A 20,654-nucleotide genomic window follows, 5' to 3' on the forward strand; every position below is an offset into this window, starting at 1 on the left:
CCCCGACTGCTCACTTATGCATCCTGAACTCTGATAAAATTACTCACCCTCTTTTTACTCATCAGCTGGCAGACGTTTGAGAACGTATTTAAAAAGGGGGCACACAGGAAATATGAATCAGAAGAGAAGAAAAATATTCATTGAGGCATTTTCACGACTGAAACAAACAAACCGTCCTCGAAGAACACCATTTTAAACATTTTTCAAGAACACATTTTTAGGGGAAACTTCTAAGAGCCCTTTGATGACATTATCCTCCTGAGGGTGATTATGTTTTATTCAGTTATGCAAATTAATTCCTCCAAGTCTGTAGGAGTACTTCATCAGTATCATCTCTTTAAGTGTGTGAGAAAAAAAGTTTAAAAAAAAAGAAAAAAAGAAAAGAAAAGAAAAAAAGGAACAACTCACCACAGGTTGAACATTTGCTTTAAACATTTTTTTTTTTTTTTTTAATCTAAGGATATCTAATAACTTGCAGCCTTCATTTTGCTTTTTACAGACTTTCTTCTTTGCTATTCATGGACGCACAGATGGTACCAGCCCACAGGCCCATTATGCTCACACATGAATTTGAGCAAGGTACTTAATTGGCATGGATTCATGTCAGGCTGCTGCAGTGTGGACAGGACTGCAGGAGAGGAGACCAGGGAGCCTCGTCGCCTACAGAGAAAAAAAAGAAAAAAAAAAAAAAAAAACCCTCCTGACTGAACATTGTTGGCTGTGTGTGTGTGTGTGTGTGTGTGTGTGTGTGTGTGTGTGTGCACGGGTCTGACAGGGCTGCCTCTCCCCAACTACGGTTCCGAGTTACAGAAGAGGCTTCTCCGACTCAAGCCCCTCCATCCGCCATTTTTCAGCAGATTTGAAAGCAGGTAGAGCGCACACACTCACCAAAAAAAAAAAAAAAATCTCAAGTCCCCGGTCAAATCAAGCAGGTAAGTGCGCTTGTGAGTAGCTTTGAAAAAAAAAAGAAAAAGAAGAGAGAGAAAGAAGCAGCAGCAGCAGCCTCCGACAGGCAGCATCGAGGGGGGAGAGAGGAAAGGCTGCGTGCAGGGAGAAGAAGAAGAAGAAGGAGAGAGGACGGTTTGTCTTAACAATAAACTGCATCCTCCATCCCGGCTGCTTCACGGTGCACACAGCCGCTCGGTTTCTTCTTTTCCTTACACGTCTTTGTACAACTTTCAGCAGGAGGACTGAGCTGACTGAGGCGAAACGCTTTTTTAAAAATCCGCTTTCTTTTTCTTTTTTGACGCACAAACATAAGCACACACCCACAATGAGAATCTGTCCATGTGTTGCTTTGCAAGTTCAGCTAGAAAGGGATTTAAACATGTCTGGTCACAACTCCAGCACCGGCGGGCTGTAGTGAGAATAATGAGATAAAAGTTGATGTTTTGATTTTTTTTTTAAAAGGATGTTAAAGCTTGAGCAGCACACATCTGTAGACACAAAGGTTTCTTGCCTTAGCTTTTTTTGTCTACTGCCTTTTTGAGATGGTTGCATCTCCATTAAATCAAGCGAAAGGTCGTTTTTTTAACAGATTTGTGAACTGTCTGGAATATGTGTGTGTTTTCTTAAATTTTATTCTAGTGAATGAATTCAGGGTGATGTGTGAGCTCAGCCCCACAGCTCATTGTGTGCTCCTGAACAATTGGGCTTCTCTGCCAGCTGGGACAAGAAAGCAACTTACTAAAGCGTAGAAAGTGATGGAAAATCAGTTTTTTTTCCCCGTCAATGCGAGAAAGCTAAAAATCATCTAATTCATTGGTTTGACTTTTCTGATTGTCGTTTGAGTCATTTTCTAAGAAACCTTCAGTCTCTCGAACGTGAGGATTGGCTGTCTTTTTTTCTTTTCTTTCCTCTTGAGTGCATTTTAAGAACTTGAATAAGCAAAATGTCACCTTTTTTTTGAAAATCCATAGAGATTATTTGGCAGTCGTGACAAAGACATTTAATCCAGAGCCTGCACATGAACAGGCTCACGGTGTTGTTTTAGTATCTTTAGCCGTGCCTGATGCTTACTTTCTAAGCATAGTACGTGCTTGGAAAGTAATGGAAACACTGAACAATCAGTTTTTTTTCGTCAGTGCAAGAAAGCTAAAAGTGGTTTGACTTCTCTTATCATTGTTTTAGCCATTTCCTAAGCAACATTCGCAGATTCCAGTCTCTCACGTGTGTTGATTTGCTGATTTTTCTCTCGTGTGCCGTCGATACGTGAAATTATTGCATTTCTAAGAACCTAAAGACACAAATTACACATCAATTTCATCCAGAGTTTCACAAGCCTGTAACCAGCCGATATGTTCTGGTTAATTTCTTCCCCTAACTGTAATCTGCTGATGCTGGAGTTGTGATCAGACGTTTTTAAACCCCTTTAATTATAGTTAAAGTAAGCAAGAAAGCCATAAATTGATTCATTGATGAGTCGATCAAGAGGAAATGCATTGACTTCTCTGATTGTTAATGGTTAGATGAGGGTTTTCTGCTTCTCTCACCTTTGTGCCACTGATAAATGAAAGTAACATCTGTCAAACTTTTTTTGCCAAACTTCATTAAGTAAAAATCGTCTTCTATCTTTGCAGTAAAACCGTATAGATCATTTGGCAGTCATGACAAAGACATTTCATCCAGGATTTCACACCTCACAATCTAATTTAAGGTCTGCATGGTTGTGTTTGATGCTGCACCTTCTCACAGGGCTCATCTTTAGTGGTTTTTCTGACAAGCCATTTAAATGATCACGCTGGGCTCTGGAAAGTTGTCGAGCACTGCATATTTTCCGGCGTTTTTATATGTATTAATCGTCAAAATAGTCTGCAAAGTAACCCACGATCATGACTGGAGCTTCCAACTGAGGACACTGAGGTTGTGTACTTCTGAGATTATAGGTGTTTTAGGAACCCGGAATGAGTTTTCATAAAGAACTACAGTGAATATGACTAGTTTTAACCCAATAGATAAACAAATACAGTGTTCAGTGTTTATTAATGGTTTCCGGACACATTTTTCTGGGAGAAGGTGGACTTGGACTTGGTATTTCTAAAAGCCTGGCTGCAGCCCTGTTCACACTGACAGTAATATTAATTCCAGCCCTGCAAATATATATATATATATATATATATATATATATATATATATATATATATATATATATATATATATATATATATATATATATATATATTTTTTATATATATATATATTTTATATATATATATATTTTATATATATATTTTTATATATATATATATTTTATATATATATATTTTTTATATATATATATATATATATATATATATATATATATATATATATATAGGACATGCTCTGTACCTGTGGTAGAATTTGCATGCTGCAGCCCTCATGACTCACAACACATTCAGCTCTCTCAAAGACAGAGACAGCTCTCTCTTGTCCTGAATGTGGTCAGGTCAGAACCACTATGGAAATAAGTCACAGTTGATGTTTTAATCTGGGCTGAGTTTCTGTTCTATGCAAGGAAAAACATCAACAGTTGCGATGAAAGTTGTATTAGACAGTTGACATTTTCCCCTCACTGAGATGCAGCTTGTAATGAGGTCACTGTGAGAGCGTCCATTCAAGTCAGCCTCCTCTGCTCTGTATTTACAGTCCATGTGACAATGCTCCATTAATACCTGGTGCCCATTGTGTTGAGGAACCCTACCTGAGCCGGTATAATATCTACAGCACGTCTTACAGTTTATCAAATGAGCATATTATCTATTGATGTTTAACGTGTTTGACAAGATTGATTTATATCGTATTCTAGATCATGGCCATTACAAGAGGGACAGTGGAAACCCTAGATGAGATTCCAGCTCATGTGTGGAAGGGTTTGCCCGACTGTTTGAGTCTCGGACCTTCTGCCACGAATCAAAGCCGTGTTGGTGAGTACAAGTGTCTGATCTGTTCTAGAAAAGAGCAACTTTAACAGCACCTATAAGACCATTAGGGGGGCTCTGTGTAATAATTTGCAGCCATTTACACAAATGAATTGCCTTTTTATTGACCACATGTGAGCAGATTGTAATGTGACATCAAAAAATGAAACCCGGAAAAAAAAAAAGCATGTGGACGATTTGTTTAATTTGTTAAGTTGACTCAGGTCAGATTTCTCCCCACAGATGAAAAGATGTGACTTTATGTACGTTCTTGAGTATCTCGTCTCTCCGTTCCACTAACACAAAGCATCAGTAGCTAACATAAGTTTACGACTGGCTTCCGGCACTCACAGAAGTTCGACAAAGTCCCTTTTTAACGTGTTGATTTCCCATCTGTGCTTCATTGATGTATAACTTATGAAATGACGTCCAGGCTGTGTTGGAAAATGAAGAACTTTAGACCCTCGGTTAATGTTGAACACACTTAGCGAGGATCTAATGGTGTAAACAAAAAGCTAATATGAACGCTATGTCAAAAGGCTAACAGTATATTATACCATGCCTCACTTAAGCTACTCATGAAAAGTAATGCTTTACACTTTTCCTTATTCCACCTTCACCAATGATGAGGTATTTTGAAGTCAGATCAAATACAATAAAGAAGATGCAACATTACATTTAACCTTCAAAAACTTGACAAACTGACCTTGATGCCGATCACCTTGATCTCCTGTCAAACTTTAAGTACACTGGAACATTGTCACCTACTTACCTCTTCTTTGAAACTGGCAGGTTCAGGGTAGCACACTTTAGACGTTAAAGGTGGAGCAAAAACAGTATATTCTACAAAAGAAACAAAAATCAGTCTGAAATAATCTTGTTGTCATAAACCTCATCATGCCACTTCTGAAGATCCATATTCTTGATTTTAAGGTCAAGTTCAAGTTTCACCATTGTTAAGTTAGAGACAGTATGCAGGACATCTGTTTTGGGCACCGCTCTCCAAATTTCATCATATTTAGTGCTCACGGAGTACAACTTCTGCACACCTGAGGATCGACAGGTGTGTAGGAGAAGATCCAGCGCCGACAATATCAGGAAAAGACCTCTCACTTTATTTGCAATTAAGTTTAATGGCAACCATGTTTCGGTACTCAGACCTCCATCAGGTTATCTTACAAGACATATTTACAACACACAACATTTTAAGTGCTAAAATATAATCCTAAAATGAGCTGCAACGATAAATCGACTAATCAATGTTGGAAAATTACTTCTTGTGGCAGAAAATGCTGTGTGCCGCCTCTCAAATCATGAGATCATGAAAATCATAGTAAGTTGCTACCTAAATCTCAAGTGTATCTGCCGTAAGATGTTTCTCCTCATTTATCTTTCAGGCGTCTGGGCCACGCAGGTCATTCCCAAAGGCAAGAGGTTTGGTCCATTTGTCGGAGAGAAGAAGAAAAGGTCCCAGGTGACAAGTAATGTTTACATGTGGGAGGTACGTCACAGGCTGCTCCGCTGACCCTGAAATACTCACGATTACCTTTGTTATAGTGGACGCATACCTACAACGAGCCCATCTGCATACTTCATCGAGTTCAGGAACATTAAAAAGCCTTTGTTATTACGTTGCAATGACAAATGCTGCTGCTCACCAGTTATTTATGTTTGAGGTGACCTCTCGTCACCGCTCCTGTCCAGGTCTTCTAGAGCGATACATGTATTTTTAGAACGTCGTCTTTGTACCTGTGTCCTGTAGGTTTATTTCCCCGCGCGGGGCTGGATGTGCGTTGACGCTACAGACCCCATGAAGGGAAACTGGCTGCGATATGTGAACTGGGCACACTCCAGTGACGAGCAGAATCTTTTCCCTCTGGAGATTAACAGAGCTATTTACTACAAAGTGTTAAAGGTAAGTCAAACACACATTCATAAAAGCCCGTAGGTGCCACAAGAGCAGTGCTAATGGATTGAAATAAAGTGAACAAGAGGACAGATAAAAACTCTAAGGAAATGTTGTTATGATCTGACAAATAAAATTAGGTTAACTTTTAAAATACTCCTCTTGCTCTCATGTTTGTATATCATTAGAAACAGGCTGATGTAATAGTCCAGTTCAACACCACCGCAAACTACAACTTCAGTTATAATCAGATTTGATCACACCCGAGCACCTTTATCTTTTTAAAGGTGGAATTTGTTTCTGATCACATTTAATTGTATAGGTTCATCTTATGAAGTAGCCACATGGACACATATCCTAAAGTCCTACTTGAGTTAAAGTCGTCATGTTTAAATATTAGTAACACATACGAATAGCACTTGAGTAAAAGTCTAAAAGCATCTGATATTAAATGTGCTAGAGCGTCAAAATGACAGGTGATAGTCAAGTAAACATATATTTACATGTATTTACACACTGTATAGACTATGGGTTGACTGATTATCCGCCTGGTTGATTATTGGATCCAATACTCTGCATTTTTCAGACATTTGGAATCAGTATTTTTAAAAGCTTTTTTTTTATCGGATTACTGATAAATAAATTAGTATGTGCTCTGATGCAGTTCGTAATCTGTTATTATAAAAGTTGTTATATAAATGTAGAGGGTAAAATGAACAATATTTGCTCTACAATCTTGTGGAGTGAAAGTATACAGGTGTAGGTGAAAATGGAAATTCAAGATTCAGTTTGACTTATTGTTTGTTTGACCCAGTTCATGTCATTCACCCACGACTAACGAACTGTCTCTTGTGGTTCTTTTGGTTTCAGACCCACTGTCTGGGCTATAGAGTATAAACTTGTACAGACTTCCTGCCATTTAAATAATCGATGAGTCAGGCAGACGAGACTGACATATTGAACTTGAACAACCCCTCTGCGCCTGCAGTATCTCTGCTAATGGGGGAGGAAGAGGGGTGATGGCATCCTCGCCCGCTCTCACCCTCAAATCACTTGCTGAGCACAAAATTATACTTAAACTATCAATGGGGAAGTTTTCTGCTTCAACGTATCATTTTGATTTAGTGGATATAGTATAATGAAACCATCAGTGTTTTAAATTGGTTCCCTATAAACCTATAATACCATAATAACCCACACCCCATAATAACTAAACAATTTGGTCTGTTGCTACTTGTTTCTTATGTCAAAATTTCAAAAACAGCCAGTGATGAAATAAACCTATTAACAATTTACTTAAGTACAATTTTCTGATACTTTACTTGAACACTTTGATTTTCTGCTACTTTAAACTTTCTCTCCACTACATTTAATTTGTATTCCATTTGATACGTTTAGTTGCTGGTTACTGAGCAGATTCAGATTACTCAGTGTTTATAAGCTATTAACTGTGATGTGTTATCAATCAAATACTGTTGCTTGCGGGATGTTGTGTGAGAGGATGCTGCATCATAGAGAGCTGAAGTCCCACGCCCTTCCATTTCCCCCCATGGGACCTCATTTCAGAAAAGACTTGAGTGAATAGTGAATAGAGAAAGACAAATAATGTTTTGATCCTGGTTGAAGTGTGCCATGAACTACACAATGATGTTTGTGAATTTAAAAGATATTTTTTCCAAGTCAAGAAAGTCACAGTTTGTCATCATTACAGTAAAACATCATCTAGTTTTGCATGAAACTGCTCAGTGAACTTCCTCATCTCGCTCAAAAGACATTTGACACCAACATGGCTGCTGCCTCGTCACAGAAAAAGAGTACTAACTAAAGTTAAAATCACAATAAATCTGACCATATTGATAATGCAGGTATGTAAAGGGGTAGTTTGTCATTTCTGTGAGCTGCAAATATTCAGGACCAGCTCTAAAATGTTTAAGTTGCAGGTTGTGGTGACCGTTCAACGAGGCGACGTCACTAACCAACTGACTCACTCTTTTATTTCATTCGTTTTGAGACTAACTACAACTTTCCTGACTTGGAAAAGTATCTTTTGAATAATATATATATTTTTTTAAATCATGCATTATTCGTGGCACAACTTCATTCATTACCATACAAAGCTTTAACGAAATAAGGTCCCATGAGGGAAGGGTAGTGCCGTGACTCCGGACATTTATAGCCAAAGTAGCACATTTTTCATTTATTTTATTTTATCGGAAATCTGATCATAGGGGCAAAATTTGGAATATGAGCCCAATAATCGGTCCATCCCTTGTTACAATGACACTTTGGCTTAACAGAAGGATCTTGACACTTCCTCCTCCACTGGTTAAAATTGTCTGAACACAAATGCGTCATTTCTGGTTTAACAGAAACAGTCAGTTTAACAACAAAAGTGGTTAAACTGACTGATTGGAGGATATACTGCAGTCTATGGTGAAAACACTGTCAAATTCCATACACCCCCCTCCACACCTCGAGACAGATAAGATGCACAGTGGCCCAAATATCCCCCCTTGCCTCTCAGCAAGCCGGCCTGTGATTGGTGGCCGACCTCATCTCTCATTGTTGCAGCCTATCGGGCCGGGAGAGGAGCTGCTGGTGTGGTACACTGTGGAAGACAACCCCGAGATAACAGCTGCACTGGAGGAAGAAAGAGCCAGCAGTCTGAACAGGAAAAATTCACCCAGGGCGAAGCGAGGTGAGGCCTTACTTATAAGTCAAAGATGACACCCCTGCTCGGCTTTAATCCCCGATGTGTGTGCTTCACACACGCCCCGCTACATTAGCTTTGGGTCGATTTCTTTTGCAGCTCAGTCGAAGTTGTAACTGGCGAGCTAGCTAGCTACACATGAAGGAAGGCTAGTGGAAGCTAGCGCTGGCGATGTGTGGGGCTTTTCTCTACTTTCATACCCGACCTAAAACTCGTCGCTGCGGGCAGACTTGACTTTAAATAACGACCAGGAAGCACACTCGTCTCCGTAAAACACCCGAGTTTAGCTGTTAAACGAGTATTTGAGCAACTTTTTAGCAGCTTTTCCTCCTCTGGGTCCTGACGTTGTCGAGGATGTGACCTTCCTTGAGTTCCTAAAGCATGAAAGCCATCCATCGGCGAGCCTCTCTTACTTGGTGATGGCCTAGCAGGTTGGCTAACTAGCCAGCTTCCTTGTCCAAATGCGGACTAATTACAGCACAGGTGTTGGATAACAACCTAAAATATAGCTGTTGTATCTCGTGGATAGTGTTTAAATTTACCTATAACGTCGCTGTGGGTCCAGAATAACCAGTTCATCGAGTTGACAGACTTGGTGTTGCATGCTAGCATGATGCTAAACGGCTAGGTCTGAACGCACGGACATCTCGGTGTACAGGAGCAGATGGCAAACAGTCTGGGATGAATTATTACTAAAAACTGATCATATCGATAATATGTTAACACGGTGGCAGACATTATAATAGGTAGGACTTGTGTTATATAGTGTTATAGCTTGGTAACATTCATTACATCAGAACAAAACCCGTTCAACTAAAATGACACAAATGTAACCTTGTGTAGTTGGTTATGTCTCCAATAAATACATGATAACAGAAGGTAGAGGTGTATTATTGATTAATAGCAAGAAACGACTGTGCAGCTTGTCATAATTACATCTGGTCAGTGTGAACTTTGGACACAGTGTCCAAATGCTTTGGACCATGTGGGTTTTTGTACGTGGGACCTTAAAGATGAGAGCTAACAGATTACAATGTATATATTCAGTGTCTGCTATCTGATCTCATGTGTTGTGGTTTGTTTACAACACTTATTGTTTCACCTGTCTATCTTAAATCTTTGGCTTGATGGAGACGCGACACAATGTAGTGTGCTGTAATGTATGTTAATGAAACCTTGGGTAATAACGCAAGAACAGGATGCTCGGATGCTTACAAATGTACTTTAGCGGCACTGACTGTTCATGTATATGTAGTTAAGTTGACATATAAATAAAGACAGCATTCAGGAAGTGAAATCTATCCCTGCAACTCCAGGAATTTCTGTGAAATGAGGCAGAAAACAAATAAGAGCTGTCAGCCACATTCATTGAGTTTTTGTTTTTTGAGGGTTGTCATTTACAAACTGTTCAAAAAAGTTATTTTTTAATTTTGTACAAAAAAGCCTGTTACATTATCTGCGTGACCCTACAGGCAATCACCTCTTGCACATCATCTCTCTATACTGCAGTGTGGTGGCTTTTGGCAGCACTGTGCAATACTGCAAAGTCAGCCTTAGTGAAGATAGCTAACATATCCTGCTAGCCTCATTTTAATATCAGGCACCATGCATGCTACTTAATGGATGTATGCCAGAGTCGATGTGCTTCCACATAAAATGAAATAACACGCTCAGGCTCCTAAATGCTATTGCAGTGAGATAAAATGTTTGTGAAGTTGTGTCGCTGCAGTAGACCATGCTGGTCAGATGACTGACCTGCAGCATGTGTTTATCTGGTATGAATTAGGCTTTGTAGGCCAGGTCAGATGACCTTGTTGACACACTCCAATGATGAGGAAGTGCCAGCAAAGCCTCTTGAGTTAGACGAGGCTTAGAAATTAGACATAGTGTCATTTTATTTACCACCTGAGACTTGATTTATCTTATTTATCAGTTGCCTTATTTGAATTACGAAATGCATGGAAAAGCCTGTCATTATGAAAGCCTTGTGTGGCTGCAAGGTCGACTCACCCAGAGCTCCACACAAACTTTTCCATTCACAGCACTTATGCTCCCTACTAGGAATAGACTATTATCATCAGGGCTGATATTCAGCATCTTTTCAATTATTGTTAGCAGTGTTTTGTGTTTGATTGCCAATAAAGGAAATACATTTAAAAGTGTTCTTCTTTAGCTCTAAAGCAGCATCCTCTCTCTGTCTGTATTCACTACTCTTCTGTGTCATTAAGGACCCGCTCCTTACTGAAAATTTTAGGCGCTCAGGCACAAAAATAAGGAACAGCACCTGAATAGACATAGAACCCAACAATAATATTATCAATGTATTACATCTCTATTGTATTGTTTAGTTTTATGAATTCTGCCTGTCTTAATGCATATTTTTGTTTACACGTCAATGTCATTATCATTCACGAGGGACAGATAAGTGGAATCCTTTATCTTTTCTCTTGTCGTTTTCAGTGATAACTTGTGTGAGCTGTGCACAGCTTGTTATTGCTAAACGTCCCCTTCACTTGAACTCTGTTGTTATTTAACAGTTCAATGTAACCCTTTAATTTAGGTAGTAGCTCTTCCTTTGCAATGTGAAAGGTTGTACTGAATTCTGTTGTAATTTCAGCAGACTTCTGCAGACTGCAAAATAGATTCCTGCCTTCAAAACGCTTTCAGCAGAGGTGCAGTGAGTGTTTAAAGTTTGAGGTCAGGTCAGAAAGGTAGTTTTCCTTGCAAATGTTGGTGCCTGACTGAGAGCAAAGAAAGGATCACCTGTATTGTGTGTACTGCTACGTCTCAGCCAAGTAAATTCCGTGAGCCATACCTGTCAAGACACAGTAGGTCTGTGACATTTTCCACATGAGATCACCTGCTGATTCCTTGTCTGAATTGTCCTCATCAAATATTTGGGACTGTAGTAGCACAGGAAGGTCTGAATGATCTTTTCTTTTGAATAATTAGTTGAAAGTTCTTTTCATTGACACCAAAGGGCTGAGCGAGAGCAAGCTATTTGGTTGATAGAATTTATTTACAAGAAATGACAAAGCCGGCTACTTGGCCAGAAATGTGTGATTATTTTATTTATTTATTTTTTAAATAGTAATTCTCCTGTTAATAACTACCACATTAATAATATGCCAGATTTTTATTGGCACATTGTTGAGGAGGATTTTGCTCATGAAATCTTTGTTAAAATTTGTAAAAATGCGAAGATATACTCACTATACTGGTTTTTTACACTTTTTCCACGCATTTGTAAGCCTGCTTTCTGTTGAGCCTGTTAAAAAGTGATGGGTGTGTTTGTACTTGCAGCCAGAAGAAAGCTGCTGGAGAGAGCCAGACAGGCTGGTTTGGGTGGATTCAAGGAAACCAGTGTGACCAAACCTACTGTCGAGATGATGTGGGATGGGAGAGAAGGTATGTTTACTTGTTATGGATAACCAGCATATCACCCAATCTTTAATTGAAATTCCCCACAAAAAGGCATAACTTGGCACTTGTGATGAATTGTTTACAGGTCTGAAGGAGGAGGATGAGAGGTCCTCAACCTTGGGGCCCTCACAGGAACTCCAGGAAACCCATCCCATTGGGAGCACTGACCATAGACATGTGGACAGGTCAGCAGTGATGACAGACAGGGGAAATGGGGAGGAGGAGGAAGAAGAGGAAGATGAAGAAGAAGAAGAAGAAGAGGAGGAGGAGGAGGAGGATGCTGCTGATGATTTGGAAGAACCAAGTGAAGTACAGCAACAAACTGCTCAGTATCCAGCTGCAGCTGGTTTCATGCAAAATAAGCAGCCTGGTCCATCGCTGACCCGTGGTGAAGAAAGCCATAAGGATTTGCTGGGAAAGTTCGAGTCTTCCTCGCTTGTGGGGCAGGAACCAGAGGTTGATCCTGATCCTGATCCTGATGTTGACCTTGACCCTGATCCCGATGGTGACCTAGAGGGTGATCCCCACGGAGAGTCATATCCCTGTCAGCACTGTGAGCGCCACTTCTCTACCAGGCAGGGTCTGGAACGTCACAATCACATTCATGCCATCACTAACCAGCAAGCACAACTGTTCAAGTGCCGCTACTGCAGTAAATCCTTTGGTTCACAGGTCGGGCGGCGGCGGCATGAGAGAAGGCATGAGAGTGGGCCTAAGAAAAGGCCTGGCTCTCTGGCTGGGACCGCCAGTCTACTCAGTCCTGTAGTGCAGACTGATGCTTCAAGTCCTGACTGCACCAGCCCAACTAGCCACTACATAGCCATAGGGTCCCAGTTTACAGGAGGGCCTCTGCACAACTCTGAGATGCAGAGAAAGGAGTTAGGGCCTCAGTCAGACCGTCCCTTTATATTGGATGAAAATGGAGAGTCTAAGGAACTCCATCCCTGCAAATACTGTAATAAAGCATTTGGCACACACACCAACATGCGCCGGCACCAACGCAGAATACACGAGCGGCACTTGTTACCAAAAGGAGTTCGTAGGAAAGGCATGCTGCTGCAAGAGGCATCGGTACAACAGCAGATGCCCGATGAGTCCCCCAGCACCAGCCCTCCACCTGTCTATGTGCCCAGTGCGGACACAGAAGACGAGGCAGACAGGGACGATTACGCAGTTGACATATCCAAAAACATCTCTGAGAATCTGAGTTTCTACATTGACGGCAAGATTGTGTCCACCAGTTCGGTGAGCACCTGTGAGGTGATCGAGGTGGACTCCAGATCTGCAGCTCTGTTTGGTCTGGACACCGTCATCATCAGCCCAAATCAGATCAGTCAGGCCCTGAAGGTGGAGGGTCGGAATAGTGCTGCAAAGCAAGTCTCCAACATTGGCCAGCCCGCAGCAAAACGAAGAACGTCTACACCCCCACTTGTTCCCAGCCTTAAAGTGGAGACTGAAACAGCATCTTTCACACCACCTTCATCGTCTTCATCCTCTACATCTTCTTCATCTAACTTGTTAGTGGGAGGGCTGTTCCAACAAGCTGCAGATTCATCCGCATTTCAACGGGAGAAAACTGTTTACCTCTCACCAAAGCTCAAACAGCTCCTCCAGACACAGGACATTCAGAAATCAACCATTACTCTAATAACAGAAAGCCATAGACTGGCCTCGCCACTGTCAGTCACGCCACTGCAGGGGGCTTCAGGCAGGTTTAAAAGAAGGACAGCCTCGCCCCCATCTTCTCCACAGCTCAGTCCTGCTTGTAAAACAGAGAGCAGCAAAGCCGAGGTGGTGAGCCCGTACACCCTTAAGGTGCCAAAGCTGGAAAGTCGTGGTGCTTCACCTCCGGGAAGCCTAGATGACAAGGAAGATGGAGACAGCCTGAACCTTTCTGGAAATAATATGCATGGCCAAACGTCTTCTAATAGCGGCGGAAACTCCTGTAATCAGCAGCCCTTGGATCTGTCAAACTCTGTCAGTAGGAGGAGTGACAGCTTGAACAAGGTGCTTGGGGATTCAGCTCTTGATTTAAGCTTGCATCGTAAGAGCAATGCCGAGCCTGAGTTAAAGGCTAGTCCAGCACCACAGCCACTGATAAAAAAGAGGAAGCCTAACACCAGCATGCTTGAGAAGGTGCTGATGAATGAGTATGTGGGTCTACCTTTGCCAGTAGAGGAGGGCCCTGCGGCATTGGCAAGCCTGGGTTGTTTTCATTCTCGGTCTCCAAATGTTACATCAGAGTCGGCCAACCCATCTCCGCCCTCTTTGACCCCTGTTACCATGAACCCCTCTTCCCCCAGTAGTTCCATTGTGACCTCCCCTACCCCGCCTCCCCCTGTACTACCTACCATACCCTCTCCACCGACTATGCCTAGCTCTCCTCTTTCTCAGCCTTCTGACTCCTCTGCACTGCGACCTCTTCCTGTACTCTCGCCAAAAATGTCTCCAAGATCAGTTGAATGCAAGTCACCGTCAGACTCTGAGGAGATATTGTCAGTGGAACAAAATGAAGACGAGGAAGAGATCAACATCCCCGAGCCACTGGACTCCCCGAAGACTCCACTTAAGGATCCCGTTAATTTTTCACCACCGTCAAGCCCTCCTGAACCAGAATCAGTAGATCTTCCCACTACAGAGGATCTTTCTCTAGCTGCAACTTGCAACAGTCTGCTAAATGGCAAAATGAACCAAAACCTAGACTCTGTAACAGAAAAATCTCTTGCTGCTGTCTCATCGCAGCCAGAATGCTCATCTTCCTCATCATCTCCTCCTCCTTCATCACATGATCCACCCCAGCCACTGCTTTCATCATCCCTCCCTCAGATTAAGATAAAAGAAGAGCCTCAGCACTGCGTAGATGAGCTGTCAGTCATGAATCATGCACCTCAGGATGGTGTGGAGTCTTCACCTCACCGTGCTGCCCCTGAAAAAACCTCTGAGGCTGAGGAAGTCGACTCGATATACTGCAAGACTTTCGTGTGCAACGTCTGCGAGGAGCCGTTCAACTCCATCAAGGAGCTCAGCGGACATATCTCAGAGCACGCTGTCGATTGGCCCTTCAAGTGTGAATTCTGTGTGCAGCTGTTCGGTGATGCCCCGGCCCTGCTGACTCACCGGTCAACACTACATGGGGTGGGCAGAATCTTTGTGTGCTCCGTTTGTTCCAAGGAGTTTGCATTTCTCTGTAACCTCCAGCAGCACCAAAAGGATCTGCATCCTAATGAGACATGTTCACACACAACAGTGGAGAGTGGCAAGCTGAGGCCACAGAACTACACAGATCCATCCCGAGCCAAAGAGGAAAGCAGTCTCTCATCACCAGCGCCAGAGACAACTGATGGAGCTGCTCCACACAATGACTCTGATCTAGCAAAAGAAGAGTGTGATGTTAATGGTAATCATGCAGAGGAAGCAGCAGTGGCAGAGACAGAGGACCCCAATGAGGAGCTGTACACTACAATAAAGATCATGGCCTCAGAAGGAGCGAAGCCTAAAGTCCCTGATGTCCGCCTTGGCATTAATCAACACTACCCCAGTTATAAACCACCCCCTTTTCCTTATCATAGCCGTTCCCATGCTGGCTCTGTGGCCTCGGCTACTAACTTCACCACCCACAACATACCACAAACTTTCAGTACTGCCATTCGCTGCACCAAGTGTGGCAACAGCTTTGACAATATGCCCGAACTGCACCAGCACATTCTGGCCTGTGCCACTGCTAGTGATAAGAAGCGTTACACCCCCAAGAAAAACCCCATCCCCCTCAAGCAAATAGTGAAGAGTCCGAATGGTGTGGTGTCACCCTCAGCTGCCGCTGCAGGCCAGAGTGCTTTCCGTAGAATGGGTCAGCCAAAGAGACTTAACTTTAATCAAGATACCGGTAAAACAAAAATGAGTGCCCTTAGTAAGAAGAAAAACCAGCTGGTCCAGAAGGCAATTTCACAGAGAAATAAAGCTGCCACTTTTTCAAAGAAGGCTTCTGTTAAGGTTGAGGAAGAGCAGCCCTCTAATGTCTGCCCCCACTGCAGTCGAGCATTTACTTACCCTGCGAGTCTCAGTAAACATATGGCAGTCAGCTGTCCCATGAAGCCTGTTGTTAAAAAGGGCAAAAAAGGCCCCACAGAGGTGAAAAAAGAGGCAGTTTCTGTTGTAGATAAAAACATGAATCTTAGGAAGACGGAGACAGACCCTAAACCTCTGGGAAAGACCCGAGCTCGTAGCTCTGGAGCAGCAGACCCTGAACCCTCCCAGCCAGGTAAAGGAAAAACCGCTGCTACAGTGGGCCGACTCAAGAGGCCCGCCTCGTTCCCAGTACCAGTTTCTGCTAGGAAAAAAACTAAGAAGGGCCATGCTCAGTCTCTACCTCCCACCCCTTCAGCCCCGGACACTACCAGTGACACTGCACAACCACGGCCTGCCATGAGAATGCAGCGTATGGGCAAAGAGGCAGCACCCAAAAGATTAGCAGAGGCTAAATCACCACCACCACCACAACAGCAGAAGAAAGAGGAGCGGTTCTCCCTTCGAACACGGGACAGAGTAGGTGGTCCAGTCACCAGGAGCTTACAGAAGCCCAACACAGCTCATTCTGCTGAGATGAAAACTGAGGAACCACTGATTCAAGACCCAAAAGAGACTCAGGTGAGACATTGTTTCTCTTTTGTTGTGTTTTGGTCCATCTTGATTGGGACAAAATCAGTGAATTGGCTGCACTATTTTTTTTTAGAATATTACAGCCTTGCATGTGTGTGTAGATGGTTATAGCTTTTTAAATGTGAGAATTTGTTGATTTTGTTTCTCCTCATTATTGTTAACTAGTGTAAATGTCACCTTGGGGACTGTTGGTTGGACAAAGCAAGACACTCTAATGACCCCAACTTGGTCTCTGGGAATCGCAATGAATACTTGAATTGTTTTACAGACCTAACAATTAGTAAGTTAATTCAAGTAAATTAATTGTCAGAAAAAAAACTGTTGCTGTGTCATCTGCAAGTAATGTCACAAAGAAAACATGAACAGTGGTTGCAGTATTATGTGCTTTATTATTTTATTCAGTTTAAATTCATGTGTTTTATATTCCTTTTATGAAATGGGATGTTAAGACTACTGCCTGACTGAAACTGGATTTTTGAGGCAGAAAAAGATTTTAATATCTGGGAGCTTTATGAAAAGTCTGAGCTAATATGCACTTTTTTACAACACATCGACACCTCATTACTTCCATGAAAGCAATTTGGATGTATTATTGTTAATATTTATCAGCTTTAATTTAAGCCATATTTATCATGTATCTTGAACAACAATTTTTATTTTCATGTTATGCGCTATTAAAAACATAATTATGAATATTATTTTTCATATCTGCCAATAGATCCTTCTAATAAACAATTTGAAAAACAGCTATGATATCACAAAAATCAACTGCTCGCAGCTTAAAACGGGGCTGCTGTTTATTTTGCTCATGAAGATTAACACTTTGGACAGATTTTGTTTTCACATTAGAGTGATATGTGTTGTAAAAATTGAATTTTGAATCAGATTTGTTTTTATAAAGCTAAATATTAAATATATATTAAATGAATATTGAAATTGGCCTCTTCCTCAAAAATCTAGTTTCAGTCGGGTTGTTATCTTAACATCCTGTTTCATTAAAGTGATTTTGGACACATGGATTTTAAATGAATAAAGCACAAATGCCATTTTTAAAGGTTTTTTTGTAATACTATGTGCAGATCACACAGCTCTAGGGCAGCAATTATTAGTTATTTTTGATTGTAGTTTAAGTTTTTCTGACAGTCATTTTCTCAATTGATTGTTCGTTCTGTAAAAACAGTGAAAACAATAAAAATAGCTATCACAAATTTCTTGGAGCTTAAAGTGAAGTCCTAAAAATGTTTTGTGTTGTACAACATCCTAAAAATGATTAGATAACAATAATGCACCAAATTCTCACATTTAAAAACGTATTGCCATCAAATCTGTTCCCCTTAGTGTTGCAGATGCCAATCGTCTAATTGACAAATTGACTTATCCACGCTGTTCTGTGTTGCTCACCTCATGTGTCATGTGCGTTTCAGGAGGTGCTGATGAATTGAGCCATGTGGACTTTGTTGAGCGCTTTTTCCTGGGAATACCGTGCTCACCTCTCAGGCAACGCTCCGGACTAATCAAGGCATTGACGGCACTGAGGTCGATCTTTTGGTGATTGGCTCGTTCACTCAGAACAAGTGAAGTCTGCTTATCTCGACTGCCTTCTGCTGGATTTAAGGAGGGAACTCTTTTATCTTCCATCTGTGTTATGAACTGAACTGAGCCTTGATTTTTAGCCAGCCTTGCAAAAAAAAAGAAAAAAGAAAAAGGAAAAAGAAACTTTAAATGACAATTAGTTAATATATACAAAATGAGTCATTACTTGACCCAAAACAGTAACATTAGGGCTCCGTTATGTTGGGAAGCTGATATATTGCAAATGGCAATCATGTATCAGTAAGGGTTAGGGCAACTTGTTTATTCTTTCGTTCCGTTTTTTTCCCCATTTGGTTGTTTAGATTTTTTGATGTTTCCAGAGTCTCTTAATGCATGTGCTGAATAGAGTATAAACTAGATTACGCCAATTTCCATGTCTCCTCCAACAGGCACCTACTTCAGTTAATACATGATTTGCAAAGTATGTATGTTTGATTTAAATTCCTGTAGTCATTATATTGTAGAATATAATCTTATTGGCATATTTTTGTTTGGGAAACAAAAATGAAAATGGCAGTTGGTTTACTGCAACAATTGGTCCTCAGGAACACTGTATATGTGTGTGGTAAGTATGTGTATGGTTGGATGTGTGGCCTGACAGCTATTCCTTTTGGTCTAAATCTCAACTATGTCTCATGTTTTTACTTGCCGACTATTTTTGTTTATCTGACGTTAGCAGGTAATTCCAGTTGTAAAATGATGGGAATTATGTTGTAGTCTCCTTAAAATAATGTCCATCTTGAAAAGAATTTTGTAATATCACTCATTCAGCCCAGTGTTCATACAGCACTTTAAAAAAACAAACTGCCAAGATTTCGAGCTGGATCAGTAAGATTGGCTTTATTAAACGTTGAATAATGGAATGTATTCAGGTCTGTTGCACTTTGCAGACCTTTTACAGCCTTTCTGTCACTTAATTGGTTGTCTCCGTTCAGCATTCAGACACAAAAATGACACATGAACCAACAAAAATGCATGATTATTACTCTAATCCTCAAATGAATGGAATGCCGCAGTGGTCTGTATTTCCTTTGTCCGTTGTAAGAGGACGTGTTAAAAGTTGTTTCATGTGTCATTTTTTTCTTTCAAGAGCCATGCCACAGAAACGTAACTGAAAGGACAAAATCACCTGTTTTCTGTGATACATTCAGCAAGACAACCAATGAAAAGCTTCTCGTTTTCGGTGTCATGCCCATCCCCCCACCTTTTCACTCTTGACAATATCCAGTTGCGTGACAGAGATAGCAGGCAGTGCTTAAACGCTTGTAGCATGTTATGGGAACGTAAATTGAACAATATGATTTAAAGCTAATTTATATTTCCACGAGAAATCTTCATGTTTTGCCTTTCAGCATCAAGATTATGTATTTAAGGATGAACAAAGACAAAAATCCCGAATGACCTCAAGTTAAACATTGCTGTAATTGACATAATAAAAAAAGTTTTTCAATTTGTGTAATGTGGTGTTTTGTTTTTGCTTGTGTTGTTTTAGATGTGGGTATAAAAGGATAGGAAATGAGAAGTTGAATGAGAGGAAATGGTCTTTTATGGTAATTTAACATTGAAGACTATTTTCCACCCATTACATTTCTTTTCTTAATGGGAAAAAAGGCTGAAAGTTCATAATTTAATGTGTTGCGTATTTCTACTTTGTAAAATAGTTCATTGATTAGGTAAACATCAAGAATTATTTCTTGGCTGTGGAGATCGAATATGTGATTAACTGCACTTAAAAGTGGGTCTGAGTACTTGCAGGCGATTTTATTCACCAAGACTTTTTTTTTAATATATCTATAATGAATGTCCCCGTCATTGCAGCTGTAATAAAGTTTCCCACATTACATTTGCTGATTGCCCTCTCCACTTACAGCCTGTCAGGGTCCTGCTGGATTATGAAAAAACTTCAATTTTATTTGAATTTGATAGAAGGTGGTGCTTAACACAAATCAGATCTGAAGTTGCAGCCTTTTCTCTGCAGATCAGAAAACTGCTACCAGGCAGGCCCATCGTCGCCTTTCTAGTTGCACTGAGATCTGTATCTATTTTGGGAGCGGTGCACTTGTCAGGGAGGTTGATATGTGAGTCATACAGCACCTTAAATTCTTCGGCGGTGTGGCTTCAAAATGGAAAAGGGGGCAAATTGTGCGACAGCAGGTGGTTTGTTACTCAGATTTGTGCTTGCAGAGATTTACAAGGACATCACATATGAAGCGTTTTTTTAATCAATTATGAAATCGGTTATACTTTAAACAGCTTAATTATGTAAAATGTGATGCTTTCACATTTATATTTATTGGCTTGGGACCAAATCGTAGCGAAGTGTCTTCTTGCTTTATCTTTGGTTTCTGTGCATAAAACCACATCATATATTACAGTCATAAATCACAGGAGAGTCAATGTCACAAAGGCAATAAAACTATGACTTGTTCTGTATTACGCATTATTATTCCTAACAATTCTGCTTGTA

At 40.9% G+C, this 20,654-nt stretch overlaps 1 protein-coding gene across 4 annotated transcripts; it reads left to right on the forward strand.

The window, feature by feature from the left end:
* Nucleotides 1–745: 745 nt before the first annotated feature.
* Nucleotides 746–19,641, forward strand: prdm2b (PR domain containing 2, with ZNF domain b). Of its 4 annotated transcripts, none has more exons than XM_030420480.1 (9): nucleotides 749–869; nucleotides 3,628–3,690; nucleotides 3,788–3,905; nucleotides 5,297–5,400; nucleotides 5,662–5,814; nucleotides 8,377–8,503; nucleotides 11,819–11,923; nucleotides 12,024–16,582; nucleotides 18,019–19,641. In XM_030420480.1, exons 3-9 carry the CDS (start codon nucleotides 3,791–3,793, stop codon nucleotides 18,034–18,036), a joined length of 5,181 nt encoding a protein of 1,726 aa, XP_030276340.1. In that variant the 5' UTR covers nucleotides 749–869; nucleotides 3,628–3,690; nucleotides 3,788–3,790; the 3' UTR covers nucleotides 18,037–19,641. The 4 variants fall into 4 exon arrangements, with proteins under 4 accessions (XP_030276342.1, XP_030276340.1, XP_030276339.1 ...); XM_030420479.1 differs by lacking the exon at nucleotides 749–869 and adding an exon at nucleotides 891–932; XM_030420482.1 differs by lacking the exon at nucleotides 3,628–3,690 and having other exon boundaries at nucleotides 746–869.
* The last annotated feature ends 1,013 nt before the right edge of the window (nucleotides 19,642–20,654 follow it).

The sequence above is a fragment of the Sparus aurata genome, chromosome 6 (genome assembly GCF_900880675.1).
Source record: "Sparus aurata chromosome 6, fSpaAur1.1, whole genome shotgun sequence".
NCBI classification, from domain to species: domain Eukaryota; kingdom Metazoa; phylum Chordata; class Actinopteri; order Spariformes; family Sparidae; genus Sparus; species Sparus aurata.